At 38.7% G+C, this 19,356-nt stretch overlaps 2 protein-coding genes across 11 annotated transcripts in view; one reads left to right on the top strand and one right to left on the bottom strand.

The window, feature by feature from the left end:
• Nucleotides 1-4,859, top strand: part of FNBP1L (formin binding protein 1 like) — a 118,189-nt gene extending 113,330 nt beyond the window's left edge. For 3 of the 4 annotated variants that reach the window (XM_029229534.1, XM_029229532.1, XM_029229535.1), the window contains one exon: nt 1,058-4,859. In XM_029229534.1, coding sequence (XP_029085367.1) covers nt 1,058-1,236 — 179 coding nt within the window. In that variant the 3' untranslated portion in view covers nt 1,237-4,859. The remainder of the gene's footprint in view (nt 1-1,057) is intronic. The other variant, XM_029229533.1, reaches the window with a different exon arrangement.
• A 9,225-nt stretch (nt 4,860-14,084) lies between these two features.
• Nucleotides 14,085-19,356, bottom strand: part of BCAR3 (BCAR3 adaptor protein, NSP family member) — a 153,156-nt gene continuing 147,884 nt past the window's right edge. For 5 of the 7 annotated variants that reach the window (XM_029229526.1, XM_029229527.1, XM_029229528.1 and 2 more), the window contains 2 exons: nt 18,096-18,308; nt 14,132-14,770 (listed from right to left, as the gene is read on the bottom strand). In XM_029229526.1, the coding sequence (XP_029085359.1) occupies nt 14,592-14,770; nt 18,096-18,308 (392 nt within the window). In that variant the 3' untranslated portion in view covers nt 14,132-14,591. Of the gene's footprint in view, nt 14,771-18,095; nt 18,309-19,356 lie in introns of all 7 variants that reach the window. The other 2 variants (XM_029229529.1, XM_029229530.1) reach the window with 2 other exon arrangements.

Genomic DNA, 19,356 nt, shown 5'->3' with positions numbered 1-19,356 from the left:
AGTGGAAGGCTGGTAAATATCACTTCAGGCTCTTCCTTGTAACTTGCTAACATTGAGCGGCAAGTACCAGGCAAATGGCATAGCTGAGTGCCACCACCATATGCTGACCCTGTAGGCCATATTTTCAGGTGAGGGAAGGAGGAAACGTGGTAGCTTCTGACTATGCTGCCATCCTTCCCCCTGTGATAGTTGGAGAAGAGACTCTATAAGGGGAGGAAGGCATTGTGGCCCTCTCTTACAGGTTTTTAGTTACCCTTCCCTCTCTTGGACTTTGAAAAATCGTTTTCTTCATTTCACAGAGGAGCAGAGTAACACCCTTACAAAGAAGTTGTTATAAAATGGTGTATGAATTTAAGGCCCTTCCCTACCCATCCATTGTTTTGGTTTTTAAATTGAGTAGTTTTTAGTTGCTGCTCATTCTGAGAAAATAGTATTAAATAAGATCTTGCTATAATTTGCTACAGAGAGTAAGGGAAGGATTTAGTGTATGTTAAACAAATATTCATTTGTGAAAACTGTTACTGCTAAGTAGGTTGGGAATGGTTGAGGGATTGGGAAGAAAGAGAGGCCTGAGGCTGATGAAGTTTTGAAGGAAGTTTGTGGCTATGATCATTCTGCTTCTACCATCACCAGAGATGGACCTGTATTTTTCTCTGCTCTCTCCTCAAATTATATTCTTTCCTGTCTTGTTACTATTTTGAACTTCATGAATTTTCTAGATAACAGTGCCACTCAGATTTGGGGAAGGACTTGGAGTAGTGAAATAGGAGTTAGCATACCCTGTCAAATCATACAGTGTTGTTGTAGCTCAGATACATCTGTTACATGGTGCTGCTGTTAATGCCAGCCTCACGGGTTATTGTGCAGTTCAAATGAGGTAAGTATATGAAACTGTTGGGTAAACTACAAAGCATCATAGAGGTGTTGGTAATGAGAGTCAGTGGGCTCATAGTTCTATTACATTGAAATCTAGTAGGGTTCCACGTTGGTTTTTGTTGTATTTGTAACTTTTATTCAAAATTATTGCTATACTTAAATTATGCTTGTGCTCATTTAGGACATAATGAAGGTACTCTGGCAATGAAAGAAGGTGAAGTTCTATACATTATTGAGGAGGACAAGGGTGATGGATGGACAAGAGCTCGGAGACAGAATGGTGAAGAAGGCTACGTTCCCACATCATACATAGATGTAACTCTAGAGAAAAACAGTAAAGGTGCAGTAACTTACATCTAACTAACCCGGCAGCTTTGTAACATGTGTGACATAGGAATGATAACAAAATGAAAACACAGTCAATGGGTGGGAAAACATAAGAAAGCTGAAAGGGCATCCAAGATTTATTGTTCACTGTGTGAGCTGAGTGTAGGCTCGATCTTAGAGATGTGACTATTACAAGAAACTGTTCTCATGACGCTTTACCATTTGAGTGATGTTGGTGTGAAGCTTAATTGATGCCTTTTGCTTTATGTCCTGCTTAAGTCTGTGTGAAGGATTTGTGTTTTTCTGCCTTATAAATCATAAAATTTAATCTACTGGGCAGGAATCCATCCTGTAGAGGGGTAGGGATAGAAAGCTCCCTACCCCTCTACACTTTGCTTCAGGAAACACAGTGATTGTAGTGAACTCAAGTAAAACTGCTCTGAAATGCTTGCTATAAAAAGCTGATGCCCAAAAGAGTGGTTTGGTCTAGGGGTTTGAAATTGTAGCTACAGTTTCTAGGAAAAATGTAATAATAGTTGGCTAATTGGATAAAATACAAATGTAATCATTTTCATTTTTGTCCTTATTCTCAACTTCAGTTTCCTAAAGGAAGAAAACAGGCACCTATCACATAATCTGTTTTAGTAGTAGGCTAATCAAGAGACGTGCAAAATAAACAGGCCTGGTCTTGCTCTTTAAGTGAATAAAATGGCTTTCTTTTGAGACCCAAGGATATTTTCAGGTTTTCTAGTAATTTTCAATAATGTACAAGCTTTCTTCTAAATTAATGCTTGTATTTTTCATCTTTAAATGTCTTTTGAGAAATACCACTTTAGTGATACTAGCATTTAGCAATTATACATAGGAAAGTGGATTCTAAATAAACTAAGAGGAAATCTTGCATGGAGGAGAAGTACTGGCAAATTTTGCTTGAAAGAAAAAATGACTTTTTTCACTAACTGGGTTGGAGGAATATATCTCTGCCATCACTGAGGGCATTTCCTCATTTTAGCTGAATCGTCAATTATTAGGAGTTTTTTTTCCAATTTTAATAAGCATTTGTTGGAAACACTGTATAATCAAGACATTGATAGCAGTGCTAGTTGTGTAGGGGAGCAAAGTGAGGAAGCAGTTAAGAGACTGGTCCTTAATTTTGCTCATGTTCCAACATGTTTTGGTGTTTTTAATAGCTGACTATAGCTGACTATAAAATGATTTTAGAGACATTTGGGATGGACACTTTAAACTGAACACTCCTTTTGGTCTTACCAAAGGTCTTCAGTAATTGTTCTTTTCTTTTTCCTCCTGGACTGCAGGTTCCTGAAGAGGGTTTCTGAGGAAATGGGCAAGATGTTGAAGGAGGTTACATGCAGCTGCTTTTGGGGGGAGGGTATTAGAGTTGTCAGGCTCAGAGAGAGTGAGAGAAGCAAGTTGCATGAGTGCATGCAGACATGATTATTTTTTTACTAACTTCATTAGCATTTCCGTACATTGTTTAAAAAAATCATTGTAATACCAACCCTTAAACTTGTCAATTACAGTTATTCACATAAAGGAAAAAAGCCAACAATGGCTAACCTTTTTTTTTTTCCATTTATTTTACTGATATCCAAATCGGAAAGAATGCAGAGCTGTCCTTAAGTTTGTCATATCTGACTGTCCCAACAGGACTGTCCATTGCAGCTCTTTTAATTGGCTTTTAGACACATTGTCTGTTAGAATCCTTGCCATTTTTGACTGTCCCAACAGGACTGTCCATCGCAGCTCTGTTTAATTGGCTTTTAGACCCATTGTCTGTTAGAATCCTTGCCATTTGTCAGTGTCTGCCTGCGTCACCTCTGTGCTTGCTTAACATCCTGTTGCATGTCTAGAGTGATCGGGTTTAGATTTTTCAGGCATGTCTTTATAATCCCTTGTTCTTGTCAAAACCTTTGTTTTGTTTTACATTTGTAGTGCAAATCACTTTGTCAAACATCTCCAGCACTAATGTGTCCATCCTAGTATTTGTGTACGCTGCTATAACTTCCCCACTGCAAAACATTCCAGTTTTGGCATTATGAAGAAGCAGTTTGTGAACCTGAAGTATTTATGATCAGAAGAAAAAACATCTCTGCTCTAGCCTACAGCCCAGCTGAAAGAACTCTTTGAAACATGATACATCTTCAGCACCTCAGTCTGGGAAGAATCTATAGTCAGCACTGAAATCCTGGCATAATAAACACAGAAGATACTCACCACCTCAAGACAAAGGACTGTTGTCAGAAGTCAGCTGCTTCCATTCAAACGCTGCCTTAAACTAGAGTGCCTAAATCTGCTGATTGCCAACACTACCACTACAGTATCCCACAAAGGGCTTTATGTGTCAGCTCAGTGCGACCTCCATTGACTCGGCAGTGCTGCTATAGCTGCCGATACAACCTCGGTAGGTGGCTTTTAGAGCTCTACCATGTTTGTTGGTGCATCTTCAAATTTACGCATCAAACTAAAGACATGTCTGAGTCCATTTTACTTAGTGTTTTTATGAGAAGTTTTATGGACCTCCCTCCCATTGTCTTTCAATTTGGGGTTACTGTTTTCTCACTTAATTATTACAATGATAGTCTGTTTCCAAGTGATGATTTTATTTGAACCACATACAATTTAGTGAAACTTTGTAATGATCTATGTGCACTTTTCCTTGTAAAATGGGAGTTTCTGTATGTTTATACTTGTAAATATAATTATCATCAGTGCCCCTATGCTCATGTTGCTCATGTTGTCCTCCCTCGCATTTGTGATTCTGTTAATGACTTGTATCTTAACTAATTTCTTAGTGGCATTTAATGGGGAGGTGGGTGGGGGTGGGGGGATATTTGTAACATGGAAGCTTCATTAATTTGGTTCTTTACTGTTTTGAAGGAAGAAAGAACGTGAAATGGTCTGTGTATTGTTGGATTTCAAGCGATATTTTAGAAACTGTGTGACTGCTTTAATAATTTTTCCCAGTGTTATTTGAATCGTACTACCAGTTATACTAAAGCTGAATGACAATTGTGTGAAAGTCGATGCCTTCGTAAGATCAAGTACTCCCATTACACAGCTGACATGATAGTGTATTACCTTTAAGGCTAGTAAACTATGAAGTTTTAGATTTTAAATCTCGTTACAGGGTTATTTATATAAAGTGACATTATTCAGTACTGACAGACTACATAAAGTAGTTTTCAGATCCAGTGCTATTTTTATTTTAAAGGTTAGCAATGAAGAGGAAACCTGAGCTGGCTGTGTTTGTCTTCTGTACAAAGCCTGAGGTGCTTGTGCTTTTTGGCAACAGCCACAGAGGGCAAAGTTTAAGGCTTTCTTGTGAGGACTAACTGTTCTTTTCAAGCTACTGTTTGTTTTTCTTAAAGCAGGATTTGCTTCCGTAGGAGGCAAGTTCCCTCACGTGGAATAGTGCAACCTGTGTATGGGTTATTACAATAGGAAAGACATTTGTACTTGCACAGTTTAAATCATTCTTAAATTTGAATATGTGAATTGTCCAAAAGAAGTCTTTAATTTTTTCAGTAATTTTTACTCTTTTTGTGCACATGTTGATTTCTTAATGTAAATGCTTTGTTTAAGATAGTGTTCTCTGTTGAGAATATTTTCATGGAATAAAATAATCTTTTCATGGTCAGTTAAGGTGTATAGTATTATCTCTTACTGCTGTGTGAACTAAAGAGATATAATGGTTTTGTTCTTGAATATGCTAAGTTCCAGGTAATACAAAGTAGATGACCAGGTTCCACAAATGGAAGCATCTGTGTTGGGCAACAATTTTTGTAAAGCAGTTTTGAAAATTTTATTCTAGTTTTAGTTTCTCTCAAGCTTTCTTAAAGGAAAAAGAAGTTAACTTTCTTTACAGTGAATTTAAGTTAAGGTAATAATTTGTATATTTTAATCTTTGTTCTACAGTAGCTATGTTACACAGACTTTGCTTTTACACCATCTTAGCCTCTGCATCCATAGGAACTTTCCGTATACTACATAGATTGATCTAGCCTCAGGTTGGTCAGCATTTCCTGTGCTTCTGCTTGAGTTCCTATCAGTCAGAGAGAGCACCTGTGTCTTCATCGCATTTCAAAACATGGAAAGAGAATATTTGCCACAATTAGTGTCACATCAGTGATTTCAGGAAGTCTTAGTTTCAGAAGATTAACCTTTTTAAAAGAGCAAATCTGAAACTATGACTAGTAACTTCTAGAAACCCTAAAAGGGAATAAAACTCAGGGTTTTATTCTGAACAATGAAAGGTTGCAACTGTTGAGATGAAAATTTAGAGATCCACGCCAAGCTTGGAAGTAGGGACACACAAAACAAAACAGCAGGAAAACAGTGTCAACCAAAAAACTCAACAATGAAAAGGACTTTTACTGTCTAAACCAAGATCAGGGAAGTCAAATCGTACTTGGTAGAGAAAGATAACATCCTCATAACAGTATTAAGGAAACAGTGAAAGGAAAAGGATCTTCAGGCTTGTTGAAAAGAATAGGTTTTCTTTGTGAAGAACGTATTAGTGCAGGTGAAAAAAAAACTAAAAAAACCCACCAAGCCTATTTCAATGAGCTCATATACCTGGGATCAAATATATTCCTGAGTATAGTCACTGTCTGTAATCTAAGAAACTATGGAAAATATAAGAGATGCCAAAAGATAGGGGGATGGGAAAATACACATTTAAAAAAAAATTTGTTTTATGGTAATGTGGTTGATTTACAATGTTGCATTAATTTCTCCTGTACAGCACAGTGATTCAGTTATACGTATATATATACATTGTTTTAAAAATTCTTTTCCATTATGGTTTATCACAGGATATTGAATATAGTTCCCTGTGCTATGCAGTAGGACCCTGTTGTTTATCCATTCTGTAAGTTTGCATCTGCTAATCCCAAACTCCCAGTCCATCCTTCCTTCACCCCCCTCTTCCTTTGGCAACACAAGTCTGTTCTCTGTGTCTCTGAGTCTGTTTCATAGATAATAAGTTCATTTGTGTCATATTTTAGATTCCATATGTAAGTGATATATGGTATTTGTCTTTCTCTTTCTGACTTCACTTAGTATGATAATCTCTAGGTCCATCCATGTTGCTGCAAATGGCATTATTTCAGTTTTTTATGACTGAGTATTATTCCATTTGTATAGATGTACATCTTCTTTATTCCTCTGTTGATGGACATTTAGGTTGCTTCCATGTCTTGGCTGTTGTGAATAGTGCTGCTATGAACATAGGGGTGCATGTATCTTTTTGAATTATAGTTTTATCTGGATATATGCCCAGAAGTGAGATTGCTGGATCATATGGCAACTCTATTTTTAGTTTGTTGAGGGACTGCCATACTATTCTCCATAGTGGCTGCATCAATTTACGTTCCCACCAACAACGTGGGAGGCTTCCCTTTTCTCCACACCCTCTCCAGCATTTGTTATTTGTAGATTTTTTAAAAAAAATTATGGCTGTTTTGATGGGTGTGAGGTGGTACCTCATTGTAGTTTTGATTTGCATTTAATAATTAGTGATGCTGAGCATCTTTTCATGTGCCTGTTGGCCACCTGTATGTCTTTGGAGAAATGTCTATTTAGGCCTTCTGCCCATTGGAAAATATAGATTTTGAAGAGTAAGTTCTGGGAAGTTTGACAACTCTTAAAAGTGCTAGATAATTTTGTCAGCATTTAAGAGAAAATGTAATGGGCAACTGACCTAGGTCCTAAGAATAAGTCATGTCTAGTTAGCCTCATTCCTTTCTTTAGATACAAATGGGAAATTCTACAGACGTAATTGTCCTGATTTCAGCACAATTTCAGTAATTGACAAGATTTCATACTCATTTTTATAAGATTGTGAGAGCATTGTTGTAGAGAGTAGGAGCTTGCAACAAGCTGATTTGGTAGACCCGAAATGTCACCTCTGAGGAGAACTTCTTGTAGAAAACATATGTATATTATGAACCATTGTAAAATAAACATAAATCTGTCAACTTAAGAAATAGAAAATTATCCTCTCCATCTCCTTCAAAGATAACCATTATCCTGAGTTTTATGTTTATTGTTTTTTCTTCATTTTTATCACATGGATATCTTTTTCTAAACCTGATGAGCTTTCCATGTTTTTGAGCTCTGTAAAGATGGTTTTATACTCTGTTATGAGCAGGGCTCATATTCAGCCAGTGCACACTGATATAGCCACAGTTAATGCTGTAGAAATATTTCCTTACTGGTGGGTAAAAAATAATTCTGAAAAGTAGTAAAACTGTAGTTAGTTGTATAAGTTTCACTACATGTGGTTTATCTCAGAAATCACACATGACACTGATGCATTTCTGGTTTGAGCACTGGGGACAAAGTCAAAGGGCTTACTGTAGATATACTATTATTTCAGGTGTTGGGGAATCTTCTTGGTTTCATAAACCCTTGGTTTCGTAAGCCCTTTGTAAGCCCTGGACAACTAAGCTGAGGAAGACCTCCTCTGTTCCTCCTCCAAAGAAATGCCTCATCTTGCTCAAGGGGAGGAGACGCATCGAAGCTCTGGTAGCAGCTTGGGAGACTGGAAGGGAGTGTGGGTAGACACTGGTGTTTGGGGACATAGCCCCTTGTGGTGCAGTAATGGCCCTTTAGATTTTTTTTTTTTTTTAACATTTTGTTTTATTTGGCAACTTATTTTGTGGTGGAGGGTAGCCTGCCTTGTTCATTGAAGAGGTATGAGGAGAGGGAAACTACCAGCCTTTGTTTAATACCCAGAAGAGTATGCTAAGTGACATCACAACTGCTGCTCCCCTGGCTGGTCTCAGACAGGAGTATCACAGTGTCCACTCTCTTAACCTCTAAAAGTTCAACTTTACTCTCACTTGCCTGGGCAGACCAAACTGCTTGGTCTCAGGGCCTGCAGAAGCCCCAGTAGACTGGCTCAGTTTATTTTTATTCTCCCCGCTTTCTCCTTCTGCCTTTGTCCTAAATTATGACTGGCACCACCCAGCCATTGCTTATTTCTTAGTCGGCCAATGTGGGGGACACAGCCTTGGGTGTGGAATGAGACAGACATAAAACACAAGCTCCCAGTTGTGGCAACCAGGATCATCAATCCACACCCAACTTGCTCCCTCTTCCTCACATTCTCTACTCTCTTTCCTCTAGCGGGGTGCTCCTGCCACTGTCTCTTGGCATACAGCCTGCATCCAGATGGTATTCTGTCCAATGAGATGAGATGAGGATCAGCTGCATGTCCTCTCTCTCCAGGTGCCAGACAACACATTAGTAAGTTAATAACTAGCAACTGAAACGGGGAAGTCATTGGAAGAGTTTGCAGCCCTGTGTTAAATCATGGAGGCATTGATCAGCTGATGGCAGCCATGTCGAGCAAAAAATTATACCAACTCAACTATTTAATCAAATTATTTGGAAGTTATTAGTGATGAATTATGCCACTTTCATCACTTGATAAACAGTGTTATGTAGTTTAAAGAATAAAGGGGATTATTTTACTTGATTTGCACATTGATTTGTACATTAATTCATGATTTATGTATTATTAATATCCCACTTGTTAAATATTTTGCATATTGCATGGTATCTTCTGAGAGTTGCTTTTTTCACTCAACAGTATTCTAAGATTTACCCATGTTTATGCATAGTTCATTTTACTGCGTACAGTATTCCATTATATACATATACAGAATTTATCCATTCTCCTGTTGATAGGCATTTGGGCTATTTCCTGAATTTTGCTAGTATGAACAATGCTCTCTTATGCACATCCATGTGCATGTTTACTGATACAAGAGTTTCTCTAAGATCTATACCTAGGAGAGGAATTGCTAAGTTATGGGTTATATTTATCTTAAATTTAAAACGGTAATGCCGCATTTTCCCCTTAAAGTGATTATAACATTTTTACATACCTACAAGTTGTGTATAAGGGTTATTTATTCTCCATATCCTGACCAACAATTTAGGAGTAAGACTTTAAAATTTTTTTTCTTTTTTTTTACAGTTCAATGGATGTAAAATAGCATTTCATTATAATCTTAATTTGCTTTTTCCTGACTATTGATGAAGTTGAACATCTTGTCATATTTACCATTTGTGTTTCCTCTTCTGTGAAAAGCCTGTTTATATCTTTTGCCCATTTTATTCTTTGGTTGGTGTCTTTCCGTATATATTCATGGGAGTTCTTTATGTATTAAAGATGCTAATAGTATTAGTTATCTCTTGCTGTGTAACATAGCTGGTGACTCTGGCTCAGAGTTTCTCAGGAGGTTGCAGTCAAGGTGTTGGCCAGGATTGCAATCATTTCAAAGCTTTGACTCAGACTGGAGAGTCCACTTCCAGGATCATTCACATGATTGTTGGCAGGCCCTGTGGACCTCTTCATAGGGGTGTTCACAGTGTGGCATCTTGCTTCCTTCAATGAGTGATCCAAGAGAGAAAAACTCAGGATGGAATCTGCAGTCTTTTATAACCTAATCTCAGATGTGAATACCATTACTTCTGTGTACTTGGTGATGCAAACCAACCCTGGTATACAACACAAGGATGTCAACATCAGGTGGCAGGGAACATCTGGGGCCATCTTGGAGGCTGCCTACCATACTAATACTTTGTTATTTTTATGTGTTGCTGATACCATCTTTCAGTTCTTTCAATTTATCTATGATATCTTTTGATGAATAGAAGTTCATTTTAATGTAGATTGATCAATCTTTCATATTTAATGCTTTCCTATCTAGTTTAAGAAATTCTTCATTCAAAGTAAAAAAGATATTCTGTATTTTTTTCTAAAAGTGTTATGGTTTTGCCTTTCACATGTGGGATCTTAATTCATCTAGATTTTATTTCGGTGTATGATATAAAGTAAGGAACATCCCCCCCCCCCCCCGCCTTCATTTGCTTAACCAGTTGTTCAAGAATTATTTATTTTAAAAAATCATCCTTTCCTCCACTGATGGGCAATGTTACTCCTGTCATATGTCAAATTTCTAATGATAGTTTCTTGATTACTGTAACTTAATCATGAGCTTATATTTGATAGAACAGATTCCCCTCTCCCCCCGTCTTATTTTCCCAGGATGGTCTTGACTTCCTTGCCATTAAAGTTTTAGGAAAAGCTTATCAAGTTAGCTTGAAAAGTTGTATTGAATTTTGAGTGGGATTGCATTGAGCACTCAAATGCATTGAGTGCATTGAGCTTATAGATCGTTTTAAGAACTAATATCTTTTAATACTGAATATTCTAGTTTTATGAGCATGGTTCCTTCGTTTACTACTTTTCAGTGGTTTTCAGATTTTTTAGAATAAAGTTAAAAAATTTTTTCACCAAGTTCATATTTTGTTACAAATATACCTAGGTATCATATTTTTAAAAATGTTTTAACGTGTTATTATAAAATATTCAGAAAATGTATAAAACATAAATGTACAGCTTAAGTTATTAGAAAGTCAATAACTTTTGAGTCAGGCAATAAAGCATTACCAGCACCTCAGAAACCCACCACATCCCTCTCACAAATTATACCCTGTTCCCTCTCTCATAATTATCCTGACCTTTTTAAAAGAATTTTCAATTTCTGTGTATTTTTATGCTTTATGTCTCTTGTAAATAGTATAAGATTTTAAAAAAATTATTTTATTTTTGGCTGTGTTGGGTCGTCGCTGCACGGGGGCTTTCTCTAGTTGCGGCGAGCGGGGGCTACTCTTCGTTGTGGTGCGCGTGCTTCTCATTGCAGTGGCTTCCCTTTGTTGCGGAGCGCAGGCTCTAGGCACACGGGCTTCAGTAGTTGTGGCTCGTGGGCTCAGTAGTTGTAGCTCGTGGGCTGTGGAGCGCAGGCTCAGTAGTTGTGGCACACAGGCTGTATTGCTCCGTGGCATGTGGGATCTTCCCGGACCAGGCCTCGAACCCATGTCCCCTGCATTGGCAGGTGGATCCTGAACCACTGCACCACCAGGGAAGTCCAGGTGGTTTTGTTTTAAATTTAGTTGGTCATCTCTGACTTTTAACTGGAGGGTTCAGTCTGTTTACATTTATAATGACTGTGGATGAGTTCGGACTTACTTCTGCCATCTTTGTGCTGCTATTCATTTCACTTTTCAATGTCTCATATTTTTTGTTTGTATTCTCCATTTTTTTCCTCTACTAGTTTGAAACTTTGTAATTTCTGTTCTTGTAGTATTTAACCTTGATATTTTGCATACTTACTTAAAACTTAAAGCTAATCAGTATCTTAATCCTTCTACTGACTAAAAGAATAACACTTTATCAGAACTCTAGTAACTGATCACCCCACTCCTGGTTTGTGCTACTGTTTTAATTGACTTTTTAACATCACATAGTAGATACTATTTTTAGTGTTTGTCTGGATACACCTCTAAGTTTAGCAGTTTCTCTGCTCACCAATCCTTCTTAAATCTCAGACCTTTCTTCTGGATGAATTCCTTCCTCCCCACCTCCCTTTCCTTCTTGAGCTCTGCTGAGATGCATTGGGTCCTTCTATTTCAAATCATTTAACTCTTTTAATCTTTCTCTTCTGTTTTTCCTGTTCTTATTTCTGCTGTATTCTGGGCATGGTCTTCAGATATGTCTTTGTGTTCATTTAAAGCTTCAGTTGGATCTAATCTTCTGTTTATTATTAGCATCCATTGGGTTTTTGATTTCATTATTATACATTTCTAAAGGGTATATTTAGTTTCTCTTAAACTCTGATCATTTTTAATACTCATTTCCTGTTTGAGTTCATGTTTTCTTTATACACATCCATACATGAGTGCTTTGCATTCAAAATATGGTAATTCCAGCATCTGAAGGTGTTGGGGTTCTAAATCTTTTTTCCCCCAGCATTTTATTTTTCATGGCACTGCTTCTGCTTGTGTGTTTTTTTTTAATTTTTTTTTTTGTGTGTGGTACGCGGGCCTCTCACTGTTGTGGCCTCTCCCACCGCGGAGCACAGGCTCCGGACGCGCAGGCCCAGCGGCCATGGCTCACGGGCCCAGCTGCTCTGCGGCATGTGGGATCCTCCCGGACCGGGTCACGAACCCGTGTCCCCTGCATCGGCAGGCGGACTCCCAACCACTGCGCCACCAGGGAAGCCCTAATTTTGCTTTTTTTAAAAAATAAATTTATTTATTTTTGGCTCTGTTGGGTCTTTGTTGCTGTACGCGGGTTTTCTCTGCTTGTGGCGAGTGGGGGCTCCTCTCCGTTGCCATGCGCGGGCTTCTCATTGCAGTGGCTTCTGTTGCACAGCACGGGCTCTAGGCGCACAGACTTAAGTAGTTGTGGCTCACGGGCTCTAGAGCACAGGCTCAGTAGTTGTGGCGCATGGGCTTAGTTGCTCCGCGGCGTGCGGGATCTTCCCGGACCAGGGCTCGAACCCGTGTCCCCTGCATTGGCAGGCAGATTCTTAACCACTGAGCACCAGGAAGGCCCTGCTTATGTCTTATATATATGTATATACACATATGTGTGTGTATATATATATATGTATATATGTGTGTATGTATATATGTATATGTTTGTTACCACTGTAAATCAATTTCTTGGTTTTGAGTTTTGTAAATTTTGTGAGTTTTACTCCAGACCTATTTGAGAACAGGCTTGTAGTTCCAAATCCTCACCAAAGACCATTATCATTATTTTTCTTCTTGTAGCTGTTCCCTGGGTAACCTCTCTTTGCTGGCAGATGGATTTCTTTTCCAGCCTATTAACAGGGACCCTTTAAGGATCCCTACTTAATGGAGGCATTTCATGTGCAGCTCCGCTAAGACACTGTCTCCCGATCGCTGAGTTGATGTCAGTATTTGCCTCTAGGGCCACCCAGGTTTTTAAGTTCCTCTTACAGAGTCGATTTAAATTTGCTGTTCCTTTTGATGGGTGAGGTGGGGAGGAGAGGCTTGTTCCTTGGGGATTTCCAGTTCATTCTATCAAGCTTAATAGTGCATTAAAAGGTATGTTTTTGAAAATTTAGTTATAGTGAGAGGGTTTTCTAAGAGTATCTGAACCACCATATTGCCAGAAGTAGAAGTGTGCTTTGGATTTTTCAGGAAATAAAAAATGATGGCTTTTAAAAACTGGGAGAAAGGCTTCATGATTCTAGGCCCCATTAATGGAAATAGAGAGTCCAGGATTTGAAACTAATATTTCCATTTTATTAAATAGACCACAATGAGAGGCTTGTACTTAGTTCTGGCAGGCATATTCAAGATGACCAATAATAGGGTGATGGTTAAATTATAGTGTAACTTCTGGAACCAGTCATATTTTTTCAAAGGCTGTCAGTCATGGTGAAATTTTTGCAACTTATTTGAGAAAAGTGGGATATAATACTATTCTCTATGGTCCCCAAATTATTTAGAATAGAAAAAGCAAATTGGTAAGTGACAGTTGGTGGCAGAGTGATGATAGAAGTTTAATATTTTATATTTTAAAGTCTTGTATTCCAAATTTTCTACAATAGAAAAAAATTGGGGTGGATACTGATAAACTAGAAAGTATCCCCTTTGGGAAGTCAAAAACCTAGAAAACAAATCTGGAAAACTCATACTTATCAGCTAGAGGAAAAGGTAATTATTTTGAAATATGTGAAATAATGTCATGAAATATACTAACATCTGGTGCTCACTTTGTACCAGGCGCTGTGCTGCACACAGGACTTGACTTGAGGAGGTTAACTTGACCAAAGTCCAACTGCTAGCAAGCACCACAGCTGTTGTTGGAACCTAGGTCTTCTGGAGCCAGCTCTACCTTGTATTCACCTCTGTCCCCTAAGCCAGAAACCTTAAAATTTCCATACCACTCTCATTGATTTTGGTTTACTATCATCAATCAGGATGTAGTGGCACGGGAAGAGGGTGCCCCAGGAAGGTAGGAGGTAGAATTATTGTACTACAATGAATTGTTTAATATTAAAGAGACTGGATACAGCTGTTTCACAAAAAGATATATTTTCATATGACTATTTACATTTTTCATATTTAGTTAAAGAATATCATACAACTGATACCTTCTGAAATGTTTCATGCTTTTAAACTCTTCTATTTACACTTATCTGACATGGAATTATTAAAACTAAAATGGTTAAATACCTCGGTAATAGAAAGCAACCAGCCAGTGTAGCTGGGTCTTCACTTAAATTTGTTGATCAGCATTAGCAATAGTTACCTTAATAAATTATCATTCATTTTAAAATCAGTAGTAATTTTAAACAATTCATAAATAAGTGTGCTCTGTGCAATTTACATGTTTAATATCCTGTCGATACTAAAAGCTTGTATATTGTCAGATTTGCACATTATTACTTTACTTTATCAAATGATAAGCTTTCTCAAAGAAGAAACTGGATAAGCTTGAAATTATATCCTAAGGTTCTCTGGAGAGTCAGTTGTCAAAGCTCTGCCTGCTTTATAGGAGGAGGTTCCAATTTACGTGAGAGGGCAGTTAAAATCTGGTTGAATTTCTCATATCTCTCTGTCTGATTGACTTGTGCACCTTTGCTGCCCCATAGCAATCTCATTTGGAATTCAGTCTTGAAGATTTCACTCATTTCTTCATCTGGTTGAAAACCTAGTAAAAACAAAACCAAAAAAACTTACTTCAGTTCTGCTTGAAACAGTGTGGAAAATAGACTGAAAACTTGTTTTAAAGTAGGATCAAAATGAACATCTCTCAGAACTTTCAAAAAAATGCCCCCAAGGAAAAAAAATATAGGATCTACTCTATATAAAGGTGGGTAGAGCCCCCCCTCCCAAGGACCTGAACACCTTCAGAGAAAGAATAACAAGTAAACGCACTAAGACGTGATAGAATAAAATTCGTGTGCACAAGCCACCATGGGCCGTAGTGCTGTGAGAAGGAGTGTTCAAAGTACCTTTTTTTTTTTTAACAGCTTTATTGTTGTATAATTTACTTGTCATGATTCACCCATTTTAGCTGCGGTTTATACAGTTGCACAACCATCACCACCACTTTAGAACAATTCCATCAATCACCGTAGAAAATCCCCTAGTACCTCTTTGCAGTCAATCCCTGTACCTACCCCCACACCACAGCCAACCACTAATCTTTCCATCACTATTGCTTTGCCTTTTGTAGAAATTTGATATAAATGGGATTATATAACATGGACTTTTTTTATGTCAGGCTTCTTTCACTCAGCATGATGTTTTTAAGATTATTCCATATTGTTGTAGTTATCAATAATTCATTCCTTTTTATTGCTGAGTAGTATTCAGTTATGTGGACATACATACCACATTTTGTTTACCAACTGATAAGACATTTGGATTGTTTCCAGTTTCTGGCTATTACGAATAATGTGAACATTTGTGATTAAGTCTTTTTGAGTGGACATTTGTTTTCATTTCTCTGGAAGTGGAATTACTGGGTCACATGGTAAATATATGTTTACTTTTAAAGAAACCATCAAACTCTTTTCCAAAATGACTTTACCATTTTATATTCTCATCAGTAACATGTGAAGAGTCCAGCTGTCAACTCTTGGTATTGTCATTCTAGATAGCACGTGGTGGTATCTCACTGTGGTTTACATTTACATTTCCGTAATAACTAATGCTTTGAACATTTTTCCATGTAGTTTATTGTCATCGTATATCCACTCTGGTGTAGTGTCTATTCAAATCTTTTGTTGATTCAAATCTTGTTTCTCTTCTCCTTGAGTTGTAAGATTTCTTTAGATTCTAGATATAAGTCCTTTATCTGATGTATGTTTGCCAAATATTTTCTTCTAGTCTGTGCCTTTTCACTTCCTTAATGGTGACTTTTAAAGAGCAAAATGTAAAATTTTGATTTATCAGTTTTCTTTTATGGTTCATGCTTTTTGTATCTTCAGAAATTTTGCCTAACCCAAGGACACAAGGAATTTCTCCTATGTTTTCTTATAGAAGCTTTACACTTTAGCTGTTACATTTTGAGTGTATGCTGTGACGTAAAGATTGAGATTCTTTTTTTTGTATATGATAGTAATTCCAGCACCATTTGTTGAAAGATAAGTTTATGCAGTGAATTACCTTGACACTGTTGTCAGAAAACAATCTACAGTCACATGTGTGGGCCTGTTTCTCAACTCTCTTTTCTCTTCTGTAAGAGAAGATCTGCTCTACTTACGGCCAAGGATGCTCAGTCAACTCTATTAGAGCAGGGGAAACCTCTAGCCAAAGCGTCACGCAGGCATATGTTTCTCATCCTTGATTACTGCTGGAGTAGTTGGCTCTGTCATTAAATATATTCTCATCATCTAGATCATAGTATCTTCGTGACGGAGAGGATTAGAGAAGGCTTCTATTCCATTCATCCATGTGATGCCAAAATATCTTTGGCAGATAACCAGCCAGAGGCCAGATGACAACTTCCACTCATTCAGTTAATATGCTTTGAGCCCCTACCCTGGGCTGAGTGCTGGGATATGTTGGTGAGCAAATCTCTGCCCTTACTGGGCTCACAGTCACTTCTAGCAATGAGAACTTGCTATGAAAACCAGTAGCAGGATCAACTGAGAAATACCATCAGATGCCTTTAAGGTGATTTGCTGTAGAACAGCTTAGAGCATACTTTTCTCAAAATCCACCCTAATATATTGGCTTAGGCAACATCTAATGTAATATACTTATTGGTTTTGTATAAGCAGGCATTCCAGTATCTGGTGAGTTGAATTACAGGCTTTTATGGTTTGAGTCCTACACTGCCAACCCTGAAGAACTTTCTGAGGAAAAGAAAAGAAACAGGTATATAGTGCTTATACCTACGGCAGACACAGTGCAAATTGTTCAGTCCCAAATTCTGTTCTGAATTAACAACTTTGTTTCAGGTTGAAATAACAACTTTGTTTCAGGCTCTTCTGCCCCATATAGTTCTTAACCTTGTGGATCAAACTGTGGGCCCTTGAAGACTGTTAAAAATTATACAGTGAGGGGCTTCCCTGGTGGCACAGTGGTTGAGAGTCCGCCTGCCGATGCAGGGGACATGGGTTCGTGCCCCGGCCCAGGAAGATCCCACGTGCCACAGAGCGGCTAGGCCCTTGAGCCATGGCCACTGAGCCTGCGCGTCCGGAGCCTGTGCTCCGCAATGGGAGAGGCCACAACAGTGAGAGGACCGCGTACCACACACACACACAAAAAATTATACAGTGAGGAAGAGAAAATAGTCACCCCTGATAACTGTGTTGGTAAAGCCCTTATTCTTGTACTTGCTTCCTAAATGGTCTTTTTGCCTGCAAGCTTCAGTCTTCCTGCCTTCCTCCACAAAGATGGCAGACTGAAAACAAATCTGACCATGTGATAACATCCTCCCATGTTTAAAACCCTTCACTGGCTCTTCCTCAGCCACAGTCCTACATGGAAGGCCTTCCCACCTGTATCCCCCTTCTTCTTTAACCTAGCTGGCCACTCCTTAAGACACACTTTACACTAATACAAAGCCAAGTACTTGTGGTTCGTACTTTTCTCCAAGCTCTCTCAGTGCCTTTGCTTATGTTGGACCCCCTGATGCCAAGAGCAGGGGAGCTCACTTGCCAGTGTTCTGGGAAGAATACAGATAAGTCAGATAGAACTCACAACTCCTCATGTTGGCCCATCACCTTTTCTAATAGTGATTATCAGAGGTACTAATGGTAAACAAGCTGACAAATTCTTTCTTGATCCTTTCTCTCTGTTTATACCACTGGCACAAGAGAGAGAATACGTAAAAGGAAGGGAGAAGTAGGATCCCTAAGACAGGAACTAAGAGTAAGTAGTGATCAACCATACAGGAAATGGAATTCCCATGCCTTAATCTTTCCTACTTGGTCTCTTTCTTATTGAGAGCACCCATGCTTTTTCATTCCTTCATTCCAATTACTGTGCAGAGTAGACAGCTTACTGAAACCAGCTCTTACCTGCCAGGATCCTCTCAGCATTCATCCGGTAGCTGTCTGCAGCTTCTGCCATGAGTCGGGCTGTTGCCAAATGGTTCAGCATAATCTCACAGCTTTCGTCGTTTTTTTCCCACATGTCAGTTCCTTCAAAAGTGACAGCCTCGCGCTCCATTAAGGTCACAAGAGGCATCAGCAGTGGGACTGATATATTGTTTGGGGGAACACACGTAGACTCTGAAAAACAAGGGGTAAAGTTTTCCACGTCATGCTTTCTTTCCAAGTTAAGTGCAAAGAGTTCCAGTTGAAGATGGCAACGTAGGAGTGTCCTGGGCTCACCTCCTTCTGCGGACACACTGAATCTGTGGCTAAATATGGAACAACTGCCTCTGGAAAAAACTAAAAACTGTCTGAATAACTGTCCAAATGCATTGCATAAATGAGAGAAGGTCGACATCAAAGCAGGTAAGAGAGGCTGGGAGACTATCTCTCTATAAACCCCACCCCTGGCACAGTGACCCACAATCGGGAGGGAACTCAAAACCTGGAGCTTCTCCATGAGGAGCAAAGGGCTTGAACCCCACATGGGGTACCCCAGCTTTTAAGACCAGCACCTGAAAAATCAGCCCCCAAAACATCTAACTTTGAAAACCAACAGTACTCATGTCTGCAAGACCCACAAGGCTATAGTCATCTGAGAAACAGGTCTTAAAGGGCTTGCAAGCTTGGACTCACCTGCCCCAAGGCTCAGTGCAGAGGCAGCCAATTGAGAATTATGCAAATGAGGCTCATTTGCTAATCTTAAAGCTTTAGCCCGAGAGGCAGGCTTCTGGTTTGGCAAACAACTGGGACCTATAAGGCTCTCTCAGCAATGGAGGCTAATGGATGACGCAATCTTTGTGCTCTCCCTCTGCCTTGCTCCACCTCACTGATATATCCCAGAAAGTAGCTCATACCCTTGTCTGGCATTCCAATATCTCCAGCTGCCTCCAGAGGACACCTCTAAATTGCCTAGCTCTGATGGCCAATGGGGCTTATTATGCCCATGGGTCCTATTGGACTGTAACCTTTGTAATGCCACAAGATAAGAAAATTACAGGCCAATATCTGTGACGAACACAGATCCACAAATCCTGAACAAAATATTTGCAAGCTGAATTCAGTACATTGAAAGGATCATATACATTGATCAAGTGGGATTTATTCCAGGGATGCAAGCATGGCTCAACATTCACAAATCGTTATGATATACCACATTAATAAAAGAAAGATAAATGATTTTTCT

The sequence above is a fragment of the Monodon monoceros genome, unplaced genomic scaffold, assembly GCF_005190385.1.
Source record: "Monodon monoceros isolate NGI ecotype Baffin Bay Population unplaced genomic scaffold, NGI_Narwhal_1 Super_Scaffold_18, whole genome shotgun sequence".
NCBI lineage: Eukaryota > Metazoa > Chordata > Mammalia > Artiodactyla > Monodontidae > Monodon > Monodon monoceros.
Note: the sequence above shows the minus strand (reverse complement) of the source record. Positions and strands in the feature narration are given on the sequence as shown.